The sequence below is a fragment of the Tympanuchus pallidicinctus genome, unplaced genomic scaffold, assembly GCF_026119805.1.
Source record: "Tympanuchus pallidicinctus isolate F22 unplaced genomic scaffold, pur_lepc_1.0 scaffold1, whole genome shotgun sequence".
Classification (NCBI taxonomy): domain Eukaryota; kingdom Metazoa; phylum Chordata; class Aves; order Galliformes; family Phasianidae; genus Tympanuchus; species Tympanuchus pallidicinctus.
In genome coordinates, this window is record NW_026294618.1 from 102892671 (window position 1) to 102912746 (window position 20076).

The following is a 20076-nucleotide window of genomic DNA, read 5'->3' on the forward strand; positions in this document are numbered from 1 at the left end:
GTTTTTTTTCTTCTAGCAGTGAGGCAAATACCTTAAATAAAGCTGTTGTGGATCACAAAAGATTTAAAAGGATTGAATGCCCTCCATGAAGCTTCACATGTTATAAAGACATCCAAGCATCATGTGAGCATTTCATGTTCTACACGTGAGCTTCCAAATCCGTGTATTGACTTTATTGCTCTGGAGTGGGAAGCAATATAGTTGCCCAAGTTCAAGTTTCATACTCAAACAGCGTCGTAAGTCCAGTGAGCTGTGATTTGTGTAGAAACTGAAGCAGAAAAGCTCTGCTAAGTGTTCTGTTTTGCTGTGTTTGTATTCTGCACTTGAACTGCCAGGCAGGAGTTAAATGTTGCCCTCTGGAGAGTGCAGTTGGACTCTCCAGCCACATTTCTGTTCTTTAATTAAAATTGTGGTATGCCTCTTATGTGAGAGTATCGCAGCAAGGAACCATATTGGGAGAAAAGATCTGGTACTCATTAATGATCAGGGTTAAATAGACACGTAGCTTACTGAGGACCATACTCTATCATTTGTTTTCGTTAATTTGGGATAAGTGGTAATTCTGTATAATAGGCTTGGAGGGCTAGAGAGACAAATTATTGTTTTAACCCTTCATTTTATTAGAAAGCAATACTTAGTAGGGGAAAGCATATTCTTAATAGTTATCAGTCCCGTGTCTATGGAGCATACTGATTTTACAAGAACAGTACAGAGATACATAGTCTGCAGTATCACTTCCAGTACAATCTTAATTATGGAATACTTCTTACAGAGAAATAACTCTTTAGGCCAAAGTAGCTTTTGTGAAAAATGCTTCGTAAGGTTTTCCAATGACTCGAGCAAGCAAATTGTGTTCATTGCTTCTAGTCAATTTTGTGTGTGTGTGTTAGAATTCAATTTCTGCTAAATATGCTTGAAAATAGAAAGGTTTTGGCAGAGTTTGAGTTGGCATGTGTTCTGCTAAACTTCATTTGAAGAAATAACTATATATTTTTTTTTTTCCAGACATCATTATGATTAGGGTATACTTTAAGTAACAGGAGACCACTGTTCCCTTTCTGGATTTGCCTGAGAATTTTCTGTTTCTTAAATTGTCTAATGTCCCTTTTTCTTTCAACTCAACTAAACCAGAAGGGTGTTTAGAAACTTTGAAATTCAAGCTACGTATCTAAGTTTCCAACTTTGACCAGAACATTTTGGATCACTTTATAAGGTGATTGCTAGAACTGGAGTTAACCCAAGTAACTTGTGTTTAACAACCTTGACTTCTAATTACCCACTTTGTATTCTGTCATTTGCCTTTTTTTGTCTTGGAGCAAAATCTACTCCAGTGTTTTATGTTACTCAGTTGCAGTTTCAAGTTGTACACTAGTGATTCTTCTCAGGAAGATCTTTAAAAGGGCCTCGTTAAAATTTGGAGGGGGAGAGGGGAAAACTAGAAGAATAATCAGGGAATGAGTGTGAACATCAGAGCTGCCTTTGTAAGCTGCAAGTCTTGCTGAGATGCATGATGTCAAGTTTGCTTTTTATGTTATGACAAAAGGGACCTCATGAATGCTGTAAATGTGTTCCTCAGAAAAGATTTTTAGTTGACGTAAAGAGAATTATCCTTCTGAGATCTTGGCTATGTTGCAAAATGTACTAACAAGAATGCTTTTTTAATTTGCTTCCTGTGTTAAAGCTTTGTCAAACGCACACTGAACTTCCAGGAGGATCTCTGAACATTTGATTTTTCTGAAACATCAGTAACGTGTAATCATGGTGGGGAAAAAAACTTGGACAGCTTCACATAGCTGTCTCTTTTCTCTCTGGGACTTATTAAGTGTTATACAAACAACTCTCTCTCTTCAGTTGCCTTAGGTTGTATTGGGACTTGCAGTCTTTTCTCAAACTATGCTGTCTCTTGTTTGGTTATTAATATTCTGTTAGCTATTTACATTTGCCAAATAACATGATAATTTTGCAAGGTTTATCATCTATGAGCAGGAAATGTTTTTTGTTCTGAAAAATTACTGAGAGCACAGAGTGTGATGTGACATGGCCTGCAGATTGTTTGGATGACTTTTTTCCAAAATGTTAGAGCTTTGATTAAAGAAGATTGAATACTAGGTTATCAACCCAGAACTGGCCTTTCTGACCTATCACTTCTGGCTTTCTCTTTAAATGGTTGTGTTGTGCAGCTGAGTCTATCTTTGCTAGAGTTAATTACGTGTAAGCCAAAGCACAGCAAGCACGCTTGTAGCACAGTAGGCTTTGAAGTAACAGCAAGTTACTTCCTTCTGCTGAAGTCACTGCCTTCAAAGGCAGTGAAGACTTACAGTGTTTTTTAAGCCATTACTTCAGTTGTTTGGAGGAGAGAGTTCTGAGCAGCAGGTGCTGTTTTTCAAGTGCCTAGTCATCAATCAAGATAGTGAGGCCTTTGGAGCAGGAGGTGTATTTCACCTGATCCTTACCCCGCATTTGGCTCTGCGGTGCTTTGATCTGTGTTTAGATCAGTGTGTATGTATTTGTATATATAGATCTGTATAAATAGCAATTAGGGATTCACAGCAGAACTGTTCCTCCCAACTCAGAGCAAAACTGGGACTGGGCAAGTAGGCTGTCTTCAGTTTATCATGTGTTCTGGGTGCGCAGACTCGCAATGCATTCTGAAACACAGAATGTGATGCCTGTGCTTATTACTGATCTCATACAAAATATGTTTACTCTGATATTTTGAAACATTACCACGACAGGCCTCAAGGGCTCATTGTCCCCTTTGTGTGCACGTGTTATTCGAATGCCACTATTGACAATGGCAATAAGCTGTACCCAGGAGGAGGAGGATATACCTGTTGTGCTGTAAGTTGGACAGCAGGGAACGAGGAAGTCCCTAGCTGCTAGGTGGTGTGAACAGCACAGCTTCAGCATCTCTCCCTGCTGGCTTGTCACCTGTGAGCTTTGTGTTCTTTGCTAAGGAAACAGTAGTGGAAGCAGCAACTGTGAAAGTTGGTGATAGCACAGTGCTACCTTGACAGAAACTGCTGCTCAGAGCTCCAAGTCAAGTGTGAGACAGCAATTTGAGCAGTGGAGAAAACTGCCATCTGGGTTAACCCCAGTGAAAGCTGAATTTCACTTGTAGCTGAATTAGCAAGTGGCTGTCAGAGAGAAGATTGGGTTGGTTTCTTTCCTTAGAATTACATTTTCAAATTTGAGTTCAGTTATTTCTTTCAGTTGTTAGGCCACACTTAATCTGAAGATGTCCTGTTCTTTGAACTGCTGTGATTTATTGTTCCCCTTAAGGTCTGGTCAGCTGATCGCTTCAGTCGTGTGAGTCAAGTTTATGTGAGTCAGACGTGTGCAGACATAAATGGTGCTGTTGGACTTGAAGTTCTGAGATTTATCTGCTCTGTGTACTCTCTGTATTACGGAGGAGGAGGATGGGGAGCAGTAATAATGTGACAGAACACAGGGGGCTGAGAAAGGGTTGAGCTTATAAATGCATGATCTTTGATTTTTCGTTTTTTTTCCCCACATTTTCTGAATCTGCTTTGCTAATCCTGTGTGGAAGCTGTCAGGCGTGGGGCCCTCCAAACTGTTTGGAGCTCCTACACGTTTCCAAAACGAGAACTGCCAAAGAGCTTGTCATCCTTGAGAGAGAAAGCTCCCTCGTGTGGATGAGAGGAACGGCTGCAGTGATGAGCAGCAATGTTAGGGTCTCGCACTGTGGTTGTAAGTTCTTAGGACTTTTTTTCCCCAAAGCAAGTCATTCAAGTTTTGTATGCACTGCTTTCTAAAGCTGTGTATCAGCATCTAGCTGTTTGCCAAATGTGTGCAAGTCCAAACAGTTTAAGTGATGTGCCCATGAAGGGAGCTAAAGCAGTTGATTATTGAATCAAGTTTTATGTAATGATTATGAATACAAATGTGTATTTTACATACATACAAATCCTTCAATATTATGGAAATTTCTGTAAATTATACTTCATAGAACTTATACGAAACTTCAAGGTTTTTCTTTTTATTTTTCCCTTTCCTGAGCGTGTATCCCAAAGTGTGTTTATGTATTTCAAAAATATCTATCAAAGTGATTTTGGATCTTGCTGCAGTTCGGAGTCCTTGGCTCAAAGCCCTATCTGATTTATCAAGTACAGCTGCACAGTAAGTATAAAGATGAATTTTGTGGTGGAGGAGAATTCATCTTGATACCAAATTTCTTTTAGAAATTTACTTCTGGGCTGAGTAGGATTCATGCTTGTGATCTGAAGGCAGAAGGCTGTATCTCATTAGCAAAACCCGGAGGCATTTACTTCCCTAAATGCTAATACTGTTCCCCTGAGAATGAAGTACTTAATGCGGGTGAAGAGAGGCACATAATTTAGAGTTACAGTGGAGGTTTGCATTTATCAGCTCAGATTCATTGCCAGGTAGAGGAATGAGACAGCAGAGTGTGCTGACCCAGTGCAAAGAAAAAAATAATAAAATGCTGCCCTGGGATTTGCTATTGGGTATTGTTAACTGGTAAAATGCTCAAGAAGGAGCTTGTCCAGAGCTGTCTGGATTCTAGCTTGTGGAACATGGCTCTACAGACATAACTGAACTTAGGGAAGCATGGGATCTGAGATTTTTAACAATACACAATGGTGAAATGAGATTTGTGTCTGTCTTCATAAAATCTGCTCATTTTGAGATAGTTTGGAGTTATCTTTTCAGTGAGGGATAGTTACTCTAGTGAGAAAATAGCATTCTCCTTTGAGAGCTGTGAACAAGGAACAGTTGGATGAGCAGTCCTTGTGGTTGTGCTTGTCAAGAAATGCATGAGCCTGAACTTGTGGGGAAGCAGGAACTTTTCAGGAGGCTGCACACGTGTTGGAGGCTGATAAACAGGAGAATGAGGAGTGCTGGGAGAAGCACCCTGGTTTGGAGCTATGCCAGCTCACTAGATCTCTGACTGTGATGCACTGCTAGATCAGCAGTACTGAAAAGATGTTCCTTCTGCCTGTAAGTACTTGGACTACGCTCTGTGAGGTCACAGGGTGTGCTGTGTGTGTGGGAGAAGTGGCCTATGCACAAATGGGGTGGGGAATCTTTTTAAGGTAGTTTACACCTTATGTATAATTTATGCATTTTTGAAGTTCCTTAATGTAGGTGCTTTCTCTCAGTAGCACCTTTGCCTGGTGTATCTTTGGTTGCTTTTATTCTTTGGCAGCTCTAGTTTGGATTCTTAAGAAACTGAAACTAGTGTTGGAGAGTATTTTGTCCTGCTTTTCTTCCTCTCTGCAGCCTCTACCCCTCAACACTAAATGCTTTTTATGACAATGGAAAGAGAGGCTGAGGTCCTGTACTGGGTTGCTTTGAATATATTGAATTTGGATATCTGAACAGGTACAGTGATTGAAATTCGTGTCCAGAAGGACAGAAAGGTTGCAATGTGAGGTGAACCATAATAATAGAACACCGGAGAATCCACCTGTGATGGACAGGAAATGAGATTCCATATGTTCTGTGATTTGTTCTGCTGTGCTACTGAAAACAAAAGTGAAATCAGATTTTTTCATGTTCTTAATAGGGCTCCAATTTTTGTGAAGCCACTGTGAGCTGGAAGAACACTGCTTCAAATCCCTGAATGCTAAGCAGTTAATTTTCTTTTACTAGACCTGTGAGAATTGAAACGACGATTAAAAATGCAGGGAAAAATCTTAAGCAGAGCTGGGAGCTTATTCTTGGCTGTAATGACTAATAATTTGTAACTGCTTACATTAAATGAGCTCTTGTTTGAAAATGTATAGATTGTGAATGAATTAATATTATGGATAAATGTTCTGATGTTTTTATATTAATTATTTAAAGCAGTGGTTTGGACTGCTTGGATGTAAATTGCAGTCAAACCTTGTCTTCCAGGAGCTCTACATCAAAGAGGCTACACAGCAGGTAATGCATAACTGGTCTGAGATGGACAGAGACAGCTTGCTTTTCACAGCTTTCACTACCTCATTTAATTTTTCACTTCTATGGATTGTGTTTAAAAGCCTAGCAGTTAAAAACGAAGATGGGCTAAAACTGATTCTCATTATTCTCCTCAGACAAAAGTCTCTGGGATCAAATAAAATGTTCAGTAAAACAAGCTTAAATCTTGTGAAATGTGGGGTGTTAACATGCTACCTTATAGAGCACATAAAGGAAAAAGGAATCCTGGATTTGATGCTTGACTTATTGTCAACTTGTTGGGTTTTTTTTCCCCTTTATTTGTAATAGTCTTCAAAATCAGGGCTGATGTTCAGCACATTAAAGCATTTCTCTGCATGTACTTGTGTGTGTGACCTACATATCAGTATGTGAGTTCTTGTCATTTTTTCTCTGCAGATGAGAACTGTTTTGCTGTAACAGAGAGAATCAGGTGATACTTAAGTATTTGCTCTGTCTGTCCATGCATCCAAGTTTTATAGTTTGCAGATATGAAAAAGTTGAAAATAAAATCACAGTTGTTAGAACAAGCAGATGAGAAAGATGATGGTGAAATTAGTCTCTGAATTATCCTGGGCTACTTCATGCTTGTCTTGACAGAGAAAACACTTTCTGTAGAGAGAGCAATGTAAAAAGGTGCTTCTTTGATCCTTGGCCTTGCTTTAGTTAACATCACTGGCCATGAGAAGCTGTCCTGCTTCTGCAGTATTGATGATCCATGTGACAGGCACAAAATGGTTCAGGATCCTGGATGGGTTACAGGAGTTTTCACCATCAGGTCCATTGGGATCTTTAACCTCAGTCTTGTACTGGAATCTAAAATGATGGAAAGAATTCTCCTCATATTTGTAATTTCAGAGACTTACTGCCTGCTGTGCAGTGCAGTCTATGAGCCTAACTATTTTGGATTTTAGAACTCCATTTACTTTATATTTTATGGGTTTTTATTTTTTTCCCAGCCAAGTATTTGCCAGAAGGTGCATTGCAAAATAGTTTAGATTTGTCTTCTACTTGGAACTGGAAATTCAAAAGTAAGGATTGCTAACCAGGGAGAATCCATGGCTCTTCTTCAGTATAAAGTTATTCTCTTCATAGTCTGTTCTTGAGACTCAGTAGTGACACAGCAGGTAAGAAAGCTGTGATGGTAACCTGGCAAATGTCTAGATGCTGGTCTTTCTATTAGAATGAAGATGGATGGGACTGTTGCCAAGAGGTTGGCCTGGCTGTGTTGCAATGTAAATTAACATTGTGTCCTACCCGACCTTCTCTGTGAAGGTATTGTGAGAAAATTGAGGGACTTCCACACTTGTATTGTTCACAAAAGTTTCCTTTTCGGGGGAAGAATAGGATTCAGCTGCTGGAAAGGGGATCGGCTGCATGATCGGATTTTTTTCCAGGCGTTGCATTTGGTTTCAGCTGAGGTACACACTGGGAGCTAGAAGTGCTTCCTAACTTCCTTAGTCGTGTTCTGTTGGCTGTAACAGTACCTCCTGGTACCTCACTGGTGCTGTTTGGAAGTAGCACAGCATCAGAGCACAGCACTCTGTGTGGTCTGTACCGTCCTCACATGGCACTTCTGAGTGGTGCTGCTCCACAGGATGTTGATTATCCAGTTGGTGTGCCCTTAGATACATTCCATGCAGCGACAGCCACGTTCCATTGCCCATCCCACATCCCCCACATAAATATGTTTAAAACTACTGAATGGTTGAGGTCCTGACGAGTTTCATAAATGGCTGCTTACTGCAGAGCTTTCAAGGCAAACAGAAGTAATAGACTGAACAGCAAATGGTGAGAGAATAGGAAGCCTTCTCCCTCTGCTTTCTCTCTTCCCCCATTACAGATAACAGATGAGATGGGGCGTGAAAAAGAGGTGAGCAAACTATGACTATTTATTAGTAACTACTGACTGCCTAGAGAATGCTGGAGTTTGATATCAAATTGATGGTAAGAAGGTGACCATCAGAAGCTTATAGTTACTTACCTGTAAAAAAAATATGGGAAATCCTGTAGATTTGAGTTTAGCAGCAATCCTAGCGCAGTCTGGAAGGAGTATTGGAGGTGACTGAGAACATGACCACCAAAAAAGTTTCCTTCAGGTTTCCTTATATTGTAATATTTTAATATGAAGTCTCACAGTTAGTGTTTCTTTCACTGTTTGTGGGTCTTCTCAAAGCAACGTCTGAGTGTTCTTGCAGTTCTCTTGGTTTCTGTAGTATTGTGGCTCCAAGTTTGTGCCATTCTGCTGTTTTTGGACATCAGGACAGGAGCTGATGTCATCATGGATTTTTAGAATGGAGTGTGTAGAATGAATGTGTGTTTCTTGTCCTAGATGTGATCTTTCAGAGCTAATGGCTGCAAGAGGACTGATGAGAAGGCTAATAATCTCCCTTTGCTGTACTGTTCTGATCATGCATCAGTCCTTGAGCTAAGCATGTTCTTCTGTTCCTTCTTGGATTGCTTATTTGTGTCTGAGTGCCTCTACTTCTGACATTGCAGAGCTGAAGTGGAGAAGTGCAGAGCTAATTGAACATTCTCAAACTTATTTTTCCGTATCTTTTCATTTTTATGGCAGTTTTGTGGAAAGAGATGCTTGATTCCATCCAAACTTCTAATAATAGACTTTTAAGCAAATGAGAATTGTTAGTAATTTAATTAAAAAAAAAATAATAATAATAACAAAACAAAACAACAAAACTGCAGGAAGATTTTCAGCTCTGCTTGTTCATTATGTAACTTACTTTGTACTAGAAAGCAAGCACATAATGTTAGCTCTGGATCCCAAGAGAAAAATAAAGATAGGGCAAATGATCTATAGAGGAAGTCTTTTCATAGTACTTAAAACAAATCCCTTAGAAGTATTTCCTCAGTGTGTTATATTCCATTTGTATTAAGATGGCTAGGTTTGAATGTTTCTAATTCTGTTTTAAGCAAGAGCAGTTTTAATCCACATTTTTGCCTATTGGGGCAAATTTATTCCTCGTGTTAACTACAGTTTTAGCATGGAGCTCTGTACCTGGAATGAATTTGGAATCTTTTCTTGGCTTCTTAACTTGTCTCAAAGGTAGCAAAGTTCAGTGTAAGCATCATGCCTTTGAAAATAAGATCTGCATGCCTACATATGATTGCTGCATTGTTCTGATAGGCAGAATGTTGCAAGCCTCTCAAACAGGTTTCCATCTGCAACTGAGCTGAAAGAGTCCTGAGATCACATCTACTGTTAAATCATTGCAGGCAGTCGCAGTTTCCATGCAGAACTGGGATGACTGCAGTTTGATTATCTCACAGAGTTATGCTTTGCATTTATTTTATCAGCTTGCCTGTTTGGTTAGAATTTAGGATTTAGGCAGATAAACGTCTCTGAAACCAGAAGTAAAAATCATACAGGTGTAGGCTGGGAAAAGAAAACCAATTAACTGAATATAGAATTGGTCAGGGCTTGTTCTCTACAATAAGACTCTAAAATTTGGGAATACCTTAGCTTAACTGGTTAGCAGGAGACTGTCATCATAGTCAAAATAGTATATTTTGTGATATTATTACAACAGAGAGTCATAGTCAGTGTTTCAGTGTCCAGATGGAGATTAGTGATGAGTGATGTGCCTCAGGGTTCTGTACTGGGACTGATGCTCTTTAATGTCTTTATTAATGACATCAACAGTGGGATGCACCCTCACCAAATTTGTGGATAACACCAAGGTGTGTGGTGTGGTTGACAGGATGCCATCCAGAGAGATCTAGACAGGCTGAGCAGTGGGCCCAGGAGAACCTCATGATGTTCAACAAAGCCAAGTGCAAGGTCTTGCACCTGGATCACAGCAAACCCCACTAGCAGTACAAGCTGGGGGATGTAAGGATAGAGCACAGCCCTGCCAAAAAGTGCTTGTGGCTAGCAGCTGGAAAATGAGCCAGCAATGTGCCCTCACAACCCAGGGAGCCAACTGTATCCTGAGCTGCATCCAGAGCAGCACAACCAGCAGAGTGAAGGAGGGGATCCTGTCATTTTACTCCAACACCTCACCTGGAGCACTGGAGCATCCAGATGGGGAGTGCTTGGTACAGGAGAGACGTGGGTCTGGAGCGTGTCCAGAGGAGAGACAAAATTGATCCCAGGGATGGAACCTTTGAGGACTGAGAGCTGGGCTGTGCAGCCTGGGAAAGGGAAGGCTCAGGGAGACCTGAGAGCAGCCTTTCAGTATCCGAAGTGGGGCTGTATGAAGGAAGGGGACAGACTCCTTAGTAGGGTCTGTTGTGATAGGGCAAAGAGAAATGGTTTCAGATTAGAAGAGGGGAAATTTAGATGGGATATAAGGAAGGAGTTTTTTACAATAAAATTGGTGAGACAGAGCAAGAGGTTGCCCAGAGAGGTGGTGGAAGCGCTGTCCCTGGAGACATTCAATATCAGGCTGGATGGGGCTCTGAGCACCTGATCTAGCTGTAGATGTTCCTGTCCATTGCTGAGGAGTTGGACCGGATGACCTTTAAAGGTTCCTGCTACCTCGAACAGTACTTTGATTCTCTGATTACTGCCTGCTCCTTTCATTTTTCCAGCAGAAAAAGCTCTCTGGGTATCCCATTAAACTCATAATGATTCATTTCCAGCTACTGAGAAGATATATCTCTATAGCACATCACAGCTTAACTTAGATATTGCTGTAGACATGGTCACGGTCATTTCCCTAACCGCAGGATAGCACCTGCCCTTGCAGTTACCATGCTGAGAAACAGCAGAAGTTCCATCTTACTTCCAACACAATCACGGGGCTTTTATCTGTGTTGTCTTTCTTATCATCACCTGATAGTTTATTACTTCTCTCAGGATTGTTCAAAATCTGCAGAATTTACTGAATGTGGGCACAAGGCTCTTCCTTTCTGTGTGGGATACAGTAGTAATGCCTGTTCTCTGGTGGGGTGGAGAACTAAGTCCTTACTGGTAATATCCAAGCCTTTGTGTATGTCAGAACTGAGGTTTATTTGTCAAAATACAGATGTGTTGTTATGGTTTGTTTTTTTCAGCATATAAGATTTTTTTGGCACTAATATTGATGGAAAAGATGTTATTGCTTTTAAGCCACATCACTGCAGGACTTCTACCACTGCACATCAGCAGTGCTTTCTGTAGCCTGTCTTCACTTCATTTTTCTGGTAGCGGGTCATTTTCTTCACATGCTACAGCTGGAATGCATTCTGATTAGTCCCTGTGAATTCCTTCTGTGTGAAGAGGCAGAGAAGGTCACTCATGGGATTATTTTTCCTGAGTGTACAGAAATTATCTGTCAGTTAATAAGAGAAATAATAGTTTAAAATAATTTGAGATAGAAACAGAGCAAATAAAAAAATGTGGAGAGGATTGGCTTGGCTCTTACTGGGCTTATGCAGCTTTGTCTTCCTAAGGCCAAAAGTCAGATCTCGCAGGGGTTTGAAGCTTTGAATGTTGGCCCCAGGAAGAGAGGGAAAAGGAAACAGTCCAAGGAATGCTGGCAATATCTGCCAAGCATGCAGCAGGAAAGGCCTGTGAGCAGGAGCATCCATCTTCCTAGCCAAAGACTGGGCTTAGCTGCTCCAAGAGGACTTTCCAGTCATCCCTTGTGAGCTCTGTAGGAGTAGGGGAAAATATGAATGTTGTGAGACTCCTGCTGCTGTGTTGTGCTTCAGAGCTGGCACAGCTATTAAGGCAATATTTTGAGTTTTGAGAGCTGCAGAACACGTTTCAAATCTCAGGGAAAGGTTAGTATTTAATGCAGTGCCATTTCCCTAGTAAATCAGAGATATGCATAGAGGTTCTAGAAAAATAGAACTCTTCAAAATTAGCACGTGGTTCAAAACTTTACATAGCACATCAGGCAAGTGCACTTAAAGAAGTGGAAACCAAGCTCTGACATGTAAACACCTTGTGCTACAAAGCTCATAGCTCCATTGTGCAGAAGTTCCATATGTCTCCTATAGGAAGAATGGAACAAATGAGTTTCCTGAAACTGAAGCCAGTGAAACCTCACGAATGTGTGTTAGCATGTCAGTGTTGGTTTTCTTCAGATACAGTAAGATGGTAGGAAATATCCAAAGCCCACATTAATTGTGCTAAACACAAAACATCAGGCAGATTCTCTGTCAGATTGCAACTATTGTTATAATAAATCACGACTGATAATTTGCTCTTGGATTCTTCTCAGAAGTCTGAAAGTGCGAACTGCTACCTAAATATAGATTAAAAAGTAACTCTCTTGAAGGTTCAATATATTCATTTCAATCTTCCTTATGAAAATGAAAGCTGGAAACGTTCATGGAAACACAAGGGACAGAAGAGAAAAAATGTTAAGGCTTTAATGCATAAAATCTTCAGGCAGTGCTTTGTGGTTCCAGCTGGATTGGCACATTATCAGCACTTTATGACAACGTGTTGGAGAAATATAAAAATATATTTAAGCTTAGTATATTGTGTCCTGTTCTGAGTTTTGGAGTTTCTCTTGAAGAATGGAAATACTAATTAGAAAAAGGTGTGTAAAGAACAAACTTGTCTGGGGATTGAATGTTGCTGATGGAATAATGCATCAAACTGTCAGAGCAACAGCTGCTTTATTTGATTCCACACAAGCTCAATGAATATTTGCCAGAGCTGTCCTGCATGTGCAACATTCAAATTACTTCTATATGAATATATATATATATAGGAATGGGGAGAGGCTATAAAGCCATATTCCTCCATACTTAAATGTCATGTAGAGGAAAAGAAAGTAACAGCTGCTAAATACTATTTACACCTTCCCCAAAATAAGCAGGTAAACAGCCTTTATCCTTTTTTATGACTGCCACTATCTGTAAAAGGAGGACGCAGCTCTGGTCAGTGAAATTCAGCTTGAGGATGTGGAGTCTGCAAGGTACAGTTGGTCAGCACATCCTCTCTCTCCTTTAAAAGCAGCTCCACCTGCAGGCTCTCTTTTGACCTCCTTCTGATCCGAATTTCAGCTGACTTGCTACAGGTCTTGCTAGGACATGAGAAAAGAGCTGCCCTGTTCACCATTAATGTACACATGAGCATTTAAGTGGGAAAGATGAGCCTGTGCTTACCACATAACAGCCTTCCTATGTCAGGGGAGGCTACACCTACTCACTGTAACATTTCTCAAATGTTGGGGGGCTCAGAGGTTGTGGGCCAGGGATTTCAGAGAAGCTGAACTCCAGGTGGAGATCTGTCTACACCTTTTGTATTTACCAGAACAAAAAAGAAATCTGTTAAATTACATATCAAACATGTATTTCATGCTGGTGTGCTTCTTTCATGCATACAAAGTATATGTGTAACAAAGTACAATATTTGCATAAGAAACAATGTTTAGTGCAGAAGTGGAACTGATCAACAGCTGGAAATTTGGTATTATTAAAACCTCTATTACCTGGAAATTTCCACTCAGGAGCTGGCAAAACCACTTCCATCCAAAATACAGCTTTCATTTGAATTTGATGTTCAATTCATTATTTTTTTTCTTTTCATTTTCAAGAATTCTTCACTTAGTTTGGAAAAAGTCCAAGAAAGATCATAGCAGTGAAGTATACAGCAATGAAATTTGCCTTTGTGATAGTGCCCTGGAGCAGAGATGAAGCTGACTAGCTCGCTGCTCCAGTACTGTGTTACATCAGTACAATGATCAGCCTTTTTTCTCTATGGAAATTTGATTAAGAATTCAGTGGAAGAAAATAGTTCTATTGCATTTTTATCCTGAATCTCAACTTGCCCCAGAGTTAATACAACAAAATGCTGTTGAATTTTTTTAGTGATCTCTACTGTGCATTATCACATTCCTCACCTGCATACTAGCATGTTAGATCTGTATTTCCTAGAAAGAGCAGCTTTGGGAGTTCCACGTGGAGTGCTTTGGACTGTATTTTCAGAAAGCACTGACTGTTCTCTCTGCTGACTTCTTAAAATGACCGCTTCTATTTTCTATTCATTTAAATGATCGCACAACAGAAACTGTTGAAGTCCTTTATTACAAAGATCAAAAGTCATGGTTACCATTTACATACGCAATTTACAAATTATTCACAAAGGAAGTAACAGCTATACAAGAACTGACAGCTTACTTTAGCCCAAGCAGGAGATGGGACAGTATAGTTGTTTCCCTGCTTTATTTACTGAAAGAAAAGGTGTCTCTTTGTCTTGTTTTTTTTTCTTCTATTGTTGTTGTTATCTGTATGTTAAACACTGACCTAGTGTTTAGGTAGCACCTTTAGTTGTATCTGATCATATACTGACCTTTTTTTCATTGCAAAGAGCACGGTGCATGTATAAACATGCACACAGATCTATAGTTTTGTCACAATGCTGAGTTTTTGTTTGATGGGAATCCTATAGGTTTTGGTATAATGGAGTAGTCAGGCTTAGCAAAGCTGATTTGTGGGATGTCATTGATTTTCAGCAATATTTCATTGAAACAAAACTGGAGATTATTATCAAAACTCTTGTTCTAAGAACTAAATTGAGGATGGCTGCTATATCTCTCAATAAGACTATATGATCTTAACATAGATGCTAGCCAGGCTGTTAGATGTCTTTAATACCACAACTGATTTATTGCTTTTCTCTCATTCAGGTTAGCATGTTTTATACCATTTCCTAAAGCTATTTCAGAGACTGGGAAACTTAACATCAAAGAGTGCTAATTTATCAAATCTCACAAAACAGGATGTTTATCACAGGGTATCTTACGGCACTCAACAAAAAGAGTGAATTTCCAAACCCCTTGATACAAAAGCACAATATCAACAGTGCAATAGCTGCCATTTGTCTAAACCTACAGACATCCATAATTACACTTTTTTCTGTCCACTGGGATGATGTTGAGACAATTATTGAAGGAGCACACTGATAAAGGAGCAAACAAATACAGATATAGAAATCACCAACGTAATGTTGCATCCAAATTTGAAGCAATAAAGCAAAACACTTCACAAAGGTTTTTACATCTAATGGAACTGTTTAGTGGGCAGCATCCAAATAGTTAGGATAATATTATGATGGTGTGACTTTCTACCCAGGAACCAAATATTCTCAAAGCCTACAGTATTCCTGGGGTATAGATAAAGACTTGCAGATGCCGTAGTAAACTTGAAATACAGTAATAGGCAAAGACTTTAGTGGCACCACCTGTACATACAGCTGAGTTATTGGAACCTTACGGAACAGAGCGATGTTGCAGTATGCCTTTGGTAAGGCTTCTTGCTGGTTTAAAAAGGTACATTTTTCTGGAAGGAGATTGTCCAGCAGTATTGGTTTCACGTCTGTTCAGTGGAAGGTCTCTTTATTGATCCACATAAGACTCCGCGTTTCGTTTGGTTTACATTCATACTCAATACTGCCAAAGCTGTTTCCCCATTGGCAGTGATCCCGTTTGTGGTAGTTGTAGAATTTGACTTGCCAGACTGTTTCAAAAACACCAATGTCATTAAACTGTGAGGAAAAGGGAGTATTGGTGTTAGTAAGCTTACTTCTGTGTTGTTTTTTTTATGAGAAACTTACGAAATTGGAACAGAAAATAGCTAATGTAAGGGTTATTGTTCCTCCAGTCAACAAATCAAAGATCTGTAAAACCTACTCTAGCTGCTATAAAGTCTTTTATTCTTAAACATGCATAAAACATGAGGGATCAGATTCTCCATTTACTGCCCTCTTGCATTTATTTATGTCTGGTAAAGGCAAGGGAGTAAAATGTTAAGCTTCCCATATGGGTAGGTGTTATTAACGTGAAGAATCGAAGCTATAATCCCTCTCAGGACAGCAGAGCAGTGGTGGCGTGCTGAGCTCCAATTGGCTTGGTATGCATCATATAGCAGAGATCTGTAGTGATATAGGCTATCACTTCAACTCTATACCATATCTGGAGGCTGCAGTCTGAATTGGGAAGATGCCTTCTTTTGATAAGTCTCAAATATTTAACTTTCCTGTGTTTTTTTAGAGTAGTGTCATGATTGAGACATTTTTTCCTTGTAAGCATTTCCATCACTCACTCTGACAGCTTCTTCACTTGACTCTTTTCCATTCCCATCATGTGCCTGGAAGATGACCTTTGATCATCTATCCAGAATAATCACACTTGCAAAGAGTGCATGAAAGCTCCTTTATACAGTGACTCTTACTAAGCACAACCATTTATACTTAGTTTTCTCAGAATGGACATTGCTTGGAATCTCTCCCCAGCCTACTTTGTTTTCTTAAATTCACTCTGACAGCAGCAGGAGTTACTCTGTGCTGCCAGTGGAAGATTTTTATTTGGCTCCAGTTGTGTTATCTTAAAGATGTAGCTGAAATGTTTCTGCCACTTCAGTTGATAAAGAAAGAATCAAAGGTGCAAGCTGTTTTATCTCTCTCAGCAACCGAAACCTTTATTAATGATCCTCCACTAAAACCCTCTAATGGTAATCCCGATATCACTTATAAAGGCAAGATAGTAAAGGTTAAGCACATTGAATACTGTTGTGCACAATCTGCATAGAGAAATCTTTAGTAAAGAAGAGCGTTAACTGCAGTTGTTAGAGACTGAGGAAGAAAAGAGATTGGTCCAGAAGAAAAGGTGTTTCTAATACTATTTGTGGAAGGCAATAAGATAGAAGAGCAGTGTTGTATTTCATCGATGTATAGAGAAAAAAAAAACACCTGAATTTCAGAAAGAGATAAGAAAAAAAAGTTGTCTTCCTCTAGTGACCCAGTTTGTTAATTACTCTGGATGGTTTGTCTGACGTTTGTGGATTTCCACAAGAAGGAAAGAATTAATTGCAGAGCTTTTCTACTACTGTGTTCTGCTCAGCCCAGTAGTTGCACATGCACCAACTCTGTGGCATCATGAAGAGTATCTGCATCCTCAGAGTTCCTGTGGCTCCTGCCACACTTTGGCTCTTCTGCAGGGCCAGCACACGGCCTTCCCCAGAGAAAATGGATGGCTCTACTCTTTGAAGGTTGGATTTAGTGCTGTAGGCACAAGTTATTTAATTGCTCCCTCTGAATTTGTGTGGCGTTTGTTAGGGGAATACAGATCTGACTTCCCTAATTCAGTCTTAATGTGGCCTGAGCAAGAATAAAATGAGACCTAAAGAAAAGTTTCTAACTTAGTTTTCACCATTTGCTGGACAGTTTAGAGTTTTCCAGGTCATGAGCATAACTAAGCAGTCAGGTAACAGAAACGCATCTTCAGAGCAGACAAGAAATAAATGCATCGTTTTCATGAATACTTTGTCTTTTAGGCATTATCAAAATGGTTTTGATGTCAGGACTGACCTCTCAATCTATTTCTAGTGCAAGTTCAGGCTTTAAGCCTTAGAGTCCTTTTCTGCCCAGGATATATACATAGTATTCTGCCTGTTACAGAACAAGAAGTGGAGGCAGCAGTTCCTCCTAGCTGAAGGAAACAGGAAAATGTAAAGCTGTACACAGTAACCATAATTTTGAAGATTCAGGAAGTAGGCATTAGCAGTTCTTCAAATGGGATGCCTGTAGCTTGTTCCCTAAATCTGTCATAGGTCTGTCTAGCTAAGCAGATAAATAATAAGTTAAGCATGTATATATTGGCAATTCAACCAGGATTTAAGACTTCAAAGTATCAATCATGGACATCTAAGTCTGTACTGAAGAACCAATCTGTCAAAATCAAATACCAAGAGAGGCTAAAAACTTACTTAGCACTTGCAAATCCTAATAACTTCATTGTTAGTACATCAGGATTTGGTTTGTAAAGCTACTGTTTAGACAAATATTGTAGCTGCTCATTCTGATCTACAAAAAACAGCTAGGAGCTTGTGTCTGAAAACCAGACCCTCCTTGCATTACTTAAAATTACTCAATTTGTGGTAACTATTATAAGTTGCTCATGTTGTAATTATCAGAAAATTCAAATTGAGATGGTGCAATTCTTATTTAGAAAGAGATTGCCATACTAAATGGTGATTCCAGAAGAAGAAGAAAACAATCAAACAGTAAAGATACTCAGATAAGATGAAATCCTGAGTGGACTGAGCAAATGTGAGAAAAAGCTGAAACCTGACAGGCTTGGAAAACTTGGCAAGGTCCTGAACTTGTACAGATTGGAATAAACCTTTAGGAGAGCTTTAGCTGACAATGGCTTATTGTTCCACTTCCACTTTTGTTACAGGAGCTACAAAATAAACAGCACATATATGCCTCACAACTGTAACTGAAGGAGAGAGAATGACAGCCAAAGCAAAATCTCCCACACGTGCTCTCATACATGCTTTCAGCCTCTAGCACGTTCTGCTCCTAAAAGCTCTGGCAGTGCTGGCAGGCAAAAGAGGGTTCTCTGTATTCCAAAGGATGGGGGCATCATTCCTATCCTGGAATCTTGATGGGAGTTCCTGGTTTGCAAATGCCCTTGTAGGAGAGGTGGGAGGTGCAGCTCCCATTTCCTGCAGCACCCCAGAGAGCTATGCAGATCCCTACAAAATCCCCATAGTACTTCCTGGCCCCTGCTACTCTCATGGCTTCCCCTAGGGAAGGGAAGCCATGTTTGTGTTTCCCCCCTGTGCAATAACTAGCAGTCTCACTGATGTAAAGCAAAGAGGAGGGCAGCAGCTGTGAGCAGGCTTTGCCCTAGAACATTTTACCTCCATGCTTTCCTTCATAGATGTCAACTCTCTGCTGCCCTCTATGCCTTTCCATGCTGGGCTCCTCCTGCTAAGAGGACCACCTACCTGCATGTTGACCTGGATGGGCTGTCTCTCCCCACTCTTGGTGTGGGGCACCCCTTCTGTGTCGTAGATCCCTGTGTAAGAGACCACTTGTGCATCCCTTGATTTCTCCTCCAGTGGGACATTGACACCCCCGATGCCCATCGTCCTGCAAAGAGATGGGATGCATCCTTTCAGCAGCCCTGCAGGCCCCCTTCCTAGCAGCTTGGAGCCAGCAGGTAGGCTTGAATACTGGCAGCCTCCGTGCTGGGGATGCTTCAGGGATTTTAGCAGGCCTCCAGGTGCTGCTGACTCACTGGAGCTCCTGAAAAATGTCAGGAATCTCAGGGCTCAGCAGTCACCCAGGGAAGGTGTAAAAAGGAAAGGAAGGAGGGGGATGGTGGAGGGAGGAAGGGGGGGGGTAGGTGGCAGAGATATGATCCTCAGCAGCTAGGGAGTGGTTAGCTGAATCCCTTCTCCAGAGCTGTCCTACAGCCAGAGCCATTTTCCCATCTGCATCCTCCCTGCTTCCAGTCTCTGCTTTGCCATGGTGCAGTGAGGCTCAGACTGGAGAGCATCTCCAGCTTGCAGGGCTGGAGGGGATCTTCTCTAGGGAGAAAAGGAGCTGGACCTTGAAGAGTCTCAGGGGAGGTGGGGATGGAGAGAGAAAGAAGCAGCTCCTAAAGGCAGCCTCTCTCCCAAGCCAGTTTCTCATGCTGGCTGGGCAAAGCAGCAGGAACAGCTGGCCAGAGATCTGGAAATGGCAAAGCAAAAGGGCGGAGAGGGAGAAATGACGGAAACCTTGCTCTGTCAGCCTGCCAGGAAAAAATATTAAACCTCTAAAAATAAAAGCAGCGGGAAAGGGAGGGCTGCGGGGGCCGCGATGGAGAGGATGCACTTACGTGGCCTGCACGGTGCCGGGCCGGAGGGCCACCTCAATCTTGTACTTGGCCCCGGTGAGCAGCTTGATGGTGCGGTTCTGGCCGAAGCGCTGCCCGTCCACCTTGAAGTACACCGCCCCGTCGTTGGGCTGGATTTTGAGAGCGACGCTGATTTTCACGAGGCTGGGGATGTCAACCATCGCGCGGCTGCGGGGTCTGCGCCCGTCTCCCCCCCTCCGCAGAAGGCGGCCAGCAGAGGAGACCGAGACGGCGAGGGAGAGGAAGAGGAGGAGGGAGGAGGAAGAGGAGGGGCTGCCGGATCCGAGCCAGCCCAGCCCTTCCCAAAAGCAGCGGATGATATGTTTGTTTTGCCCTCCCCCGCTAATCACGGAGCAGCATCTGTGCTGCGGATCTTCTCTCCATCTCCCTGTTCGGGGGACGTTTGCAGCTGCTCAGATTGCCGCGGGTTAGCAGGGAGGTAATCCGGCCTCGGTCATGGCAGCCTTAATCCCGCCGTCATTCCCGGGCCGGGACTGAGGGGCGGTTCAGCACCACGGGCGCGGACAGCAGCGCGGCGCAGTCG

General features: G+C 41.3%; 2 protein-coding genes across 4 annotated transcripts in view; one reads left to right on the forward strand and one right to left on the reverse strand.

Annotated features, from left to right (window-relative positions):
• The window catches only part of PLEK (pleckstrin), a 56610-nt gene that overhangs the window by 13594 nt on the left and 22940 nt on the right, over positions 1-20076 (forward strand). The gene's annotated exons all lie outside the window — the stretch shown is intronic.
• On the reverse strand, positions 13911-20043 carry CNRIP1 (cannabinoid receptor interacting protein 1). Its single transcript, XM_052679198.1, has 3 exons — positions 19515-20043; positions 18637-18781; positions 13911-15388 (listed from the first exon to the last, which is right to left on the reverse strand). The coding sequence occupies exons 1-3, from the start codon at positions 19691-19693 to the stop codon at positions 15224-15226; spliced, it is 489 nt and encodes a 162-aa protein (XP_052535158.1). The 5' UTR covers positions 19694-20043; the 3' UTR covers positions 13911-15223.

Bases quoted from the DNA above. Each gene is read 5' to 3' on its own strand.
- CNRIP1 (XM_052679198.1), bottom strand. From the start codon at position 19,693: ATGGTTGACATCCCCAGCCTCGTGAAAATCAGCGTCGCTCTCAAAATC. The intron at 18,782-19,514 runs GTAAGTGCATCC...ATCTCTTTGCAG, and splicing joins CCCGGCACCGTGCAGGCCAC to GACGATGGGCATCGGGGGTG. The intron at 15,389-18,636 runs GTAGGTGGTCCT...TTTTCCTCACAG, and splicing joins CCATCCAGGTCAACATGCAG to TTTAATGACATTGGTGTTTT.